The 3,330-nt window shown below is 50.4% G+C and overlaps 1 protein-coding gene across 1 annotated transcript; it reads right to left on the bottom strand.

Annotated features, from left to right (window-relative positions):
• Window positions 1-1,670: 1,670 nt before the first annotated feature.
• On the bottom strand, window positions 1,671-3,095 carry LOC112747947 (uncharacterized). Its single transcript, XM_025796153.1, has one exon. The coding sequence runs from the start codon at window positions 3,093-3,095 to the stop codon at window positions 1,671-1,673; it is 1,425 nt and encodes a 474-aa protein (XP_025651938.1).
• Between the last annotated feature and the right edge of the window lie 235 nt (window positions 3,096-3,330).

The following is a 3,330-nucleotide window of genomic DNA, read 5'->3' as shown; positions in this document are numbered from 1 at the left end:
TGCAATTATTTCTGTTTTCTATTCAAACACGCTTGTTTCTATCTAAGATGTTCATTCGCACTTCAACATGATGGATGTGATGATTCGTGACACTCATCACCATCCTCAACCTATGAACGCGTGCCTGATAACCACCTCCGTTCTACCTTTGATTGAATGAGTATCTCTTGGATTCCTTAATCAGAAACTTCGTGATATAAGCTAGAATCCATTGGCAACATTCTTGAGAATCCAGAAAGTCTAAACCTTGTCTGTGGTATTCCGAGTAGGATTCAGGGATTGAATGACTGTGATGAGCTTCAAACTCACAGGGGTTGGACATAGTGACAGATGCAAAAGGACCAATGGATCCTATTCCAGCATGAGTGAGAACCGACAGATGATTAGTCGTGCAGTGACAGCGCACCTGGACCATTTTCACTGAGAGGACGGATGGTAGCCATTGACAACGGTGATCCACCAACACACAGCTTGCCATAGGAGGAACCTTGCGTGCGTGAAGAAGAAGACAGGGGAAAGCAGAGATTCAGAAGACAAAGCATCTCCAAAACTCCAACATATTCTCTATTACTGCATAATAAGTATTATTTAATCCATGCTCTTTTGTTCATTTGCAAGTCAACTGATAATTATAATTGATATCCTGACTAAGAGTTACAAGATAACCATAGTTGCTTCAAGCCAACAATCTCTGTGGGATCGACCCTTACTCACGTAAGGTATTACTTGGACGACTCAGTGCACTTGCTGGTTAGTGGTATGAGTTGTGAAAAGTGTGATTCACAATTCGTGCACCAGCCGCGAACACGTTTTCCAGGTCGTTTAGGAGGTCTTCGGGTCGGGTGGTCTTGGCAAGGATGTCGTCCACATAGACTTCCACCGTTTTGCCAATGATGTCGCCGAATATTCTGTTCATCAACCTTTGGTATGTGGCACCTGCGTTCTTCAGGCCAAAGGGCATTACCTTGTAGCAATAGATTCCTCCTGGTATTATGAATGCCGTTTTTTCTTCGTCTGGCCGGTGCATCGGTATCTGATTGTAGCCGGAATAAGCATCCATAAAGCTCAGATACCGGTACCCCGCCGCCGCGTGGACGAGTGTATCAATGTTGGGTAGGGGGTAGCAATCCTTGGGACATGCTTTGTTGAGATCGGAATAATCTACGCACATTCTCCATTTCCCAGTGTGTTTCCTTACCAGGACTACGTTTGACAGCCAGGTCGAGTAGTCAAGTTCCCGGATAAATTCTGCCTCGAGGAGGCTGGCCGTCTGCTTGGCCACCTCTTCTCCCCTTTCCTGTGACATCTTCCTCCGCCTCTGGGCCACCAGTCTGGCTTCTGGCTTGATGGCCAAATAGTGCGACATGAGTTGGGGGTCTATCCCTGGCATATCGGCCGGTGTCCAGGAAAATAGGTCACCGTTGGCCCTGATCATTTCCATTAGAGGTTCTTTCAGCTCGTGAGGAAAGGTTTCTGTTCACGAAGGTGAACTTCTCCTCCGTGTCGCCGACTCTAAACTTTTCCAGGTTCCCTTCTGGTTCGGGCCTCAGCTTGTCGCTGACTCTGGCATCCAAGTTGGCAAGGAACACTCCTGATGCTTCTTTGGATTTCTTTCTTAATGAGAGACTGGCATTGTCGCAAGTGACTGCCATTTCCAGGTCTCCCCTTACCTACCCTACTGATCCTTCTTCAGTTATGAACTTCATTATCGGCATCCTCGTGCTGATGACTGCCCCTAAGTCGTTGATGGTTTTCCTCCCTAGGATGACGTTGTAGGCCATGGAGTCTCGTAGGATCACAAACTCTACCATTACCGTTCTTTTCCCTTGGCCTTGTCCCATGGAGGTCGGCAAGGAGATTATCCCGTCCGGCTTGATGAAGTGGTCACCGAGTCCTACGACGCCGTGCTGGTGGGTCTTTAAGTCGGTGTCTCGTAGGCCCAAGGCGTCGAACACAATGCGGAACATGATGTTCGAATCTGCTCCCGTATCCACGAGGATCCGCTTGATGAGGCCGGTTCCTACTCTGGCCGTAATGACCATGGGAGGGCTTTCTGCGACCTCGTCCAACCATTGGTCCTCTGGGCCAAATGAAATGGACGGAAGTGTCTTGGGGCTTCGCGCGGAGGATGTGGAAACAGCCAGGACTTTGGCGTCTTTCTTATGTGCTGACTTGGACCTAGGCGCCGCGTTTCTCGCCGTTACCACGTTCACTATGGTAAGGCCGTGGTCGTTGTCCTCTGGCTCTTGGCGTTGCTTTGCTGCTCGGGTCTTGTCTTCGCCCTCGTGGTCACGGTTCCGTCTCCTCGGCTCCCTAATGAGGTGGGAGAGATCGGCTAGCTTTCCATCCCTGATCGCTTGTTCCAATGCGTCCTTTAGGTCGAAGCAGTCCTGCGTCTTGTGCCCATAGCCCTTGTGGTAATCACAGTAGAGGCTCCTGTTCCCGCCTGTTCGTTCCTTCAAAGGTCGGGGTTTCGACAAGATCCCCTTCTTGGCTATTTGTTGGTAAACTTCCGTAATCGGCGCGGTGAGGGGAGTGTAATTAGTGAACTTCTCGACACGAGGAAACAGCCTGGGAGTCTTACTCGGACTGCCGTCCTTGGCGTATTCCTTTTGTCTTTCTCCACTCCCGTGGTGCCGGTTTTGATTGTAAGGGGGCTGTCGTTTGTTGGCAGCCACGACCTGGCTAACTTCTTCATCATTGATGTACTCCCTGGCTACACACTGGATCTCCTGCATAGTCCACATCGGCCTCGTGGTGAGGTGCTTTCTGAAGTCCTCGTTTAGAAGTCCGTTCGTCAGGCACAAGCTTTCAACCGAGTCAGTCAGCTCGTCAATCTCCAGACACTCATCGTTGAATCGGTCTAGGTATTTCCTAGTCGGTTCGCCGGATCTCTGGGTCACTCCAAGTAGATTGATTGGGTGCTTTGCCTTCGCAATTCTGGTTGTGAATTGGGCTAGGAAGGCGCGGCTGATGTCCGAGAACTTGGTTACCGAGCCATGCGGGAGGTTATTGAACCACCGTATTGCAGGTCCCGCTAAGGTGACCGGGAAAGCACGACACCTTACCTCGTCTCCCATTCCTTCCAGGTTCATTCTGGCTTTGAAAGTCGTAAGGTGTTCCTGTGGGTCTTAGGTTCCATCGTACCTCATGTCCGTTGGCTTGTCAAAGTGTTTTGGCAGCCGGACCTCGAGGATGGAACGATGGAACGGGGTTGCACCCATTATCACTGGTCCCCGCGTTCTGGTTGTTCTTCCCTCGTCGTCCTCCCGACGAGCGTCCTTACGGTTTCGCTCCATGGTACGCCTATCGTTCCTGGCGTATATGAGG

The sequence above is a fragment of the Arachis hypogaea genome, chromosome 15 (assembly GCF_003086295.3).
Source record: "Arachis hypogaea cultivar Tifrunner chromosome 15, arahy.Tifrunner.gnm2.J5K5, whole genome shotgun sequence".
Taxonomy (NCBI): domain Eukaryota; kingdom Viridiplantae; phylum Streptophyta; class Magnoliopsida; order Fabales; family Fabaceae; genus Arachis; species Arachis hypogaea.
Note: the sequence above shows the minus strand (reverse complement) of the source record. Positions and strands in the feature narration are given on the sequence as shown.

Bases quoted from the DNA above. Each gene is read 5' to 3' on its own strand.
- LOC112747947 (XM_025796153.1), bottom strand. From the start codon at position 3,095: ATGAACCTGGAAGGAATGGGAGACGAGGTAAGGTGTCGTGCTTTCCCG.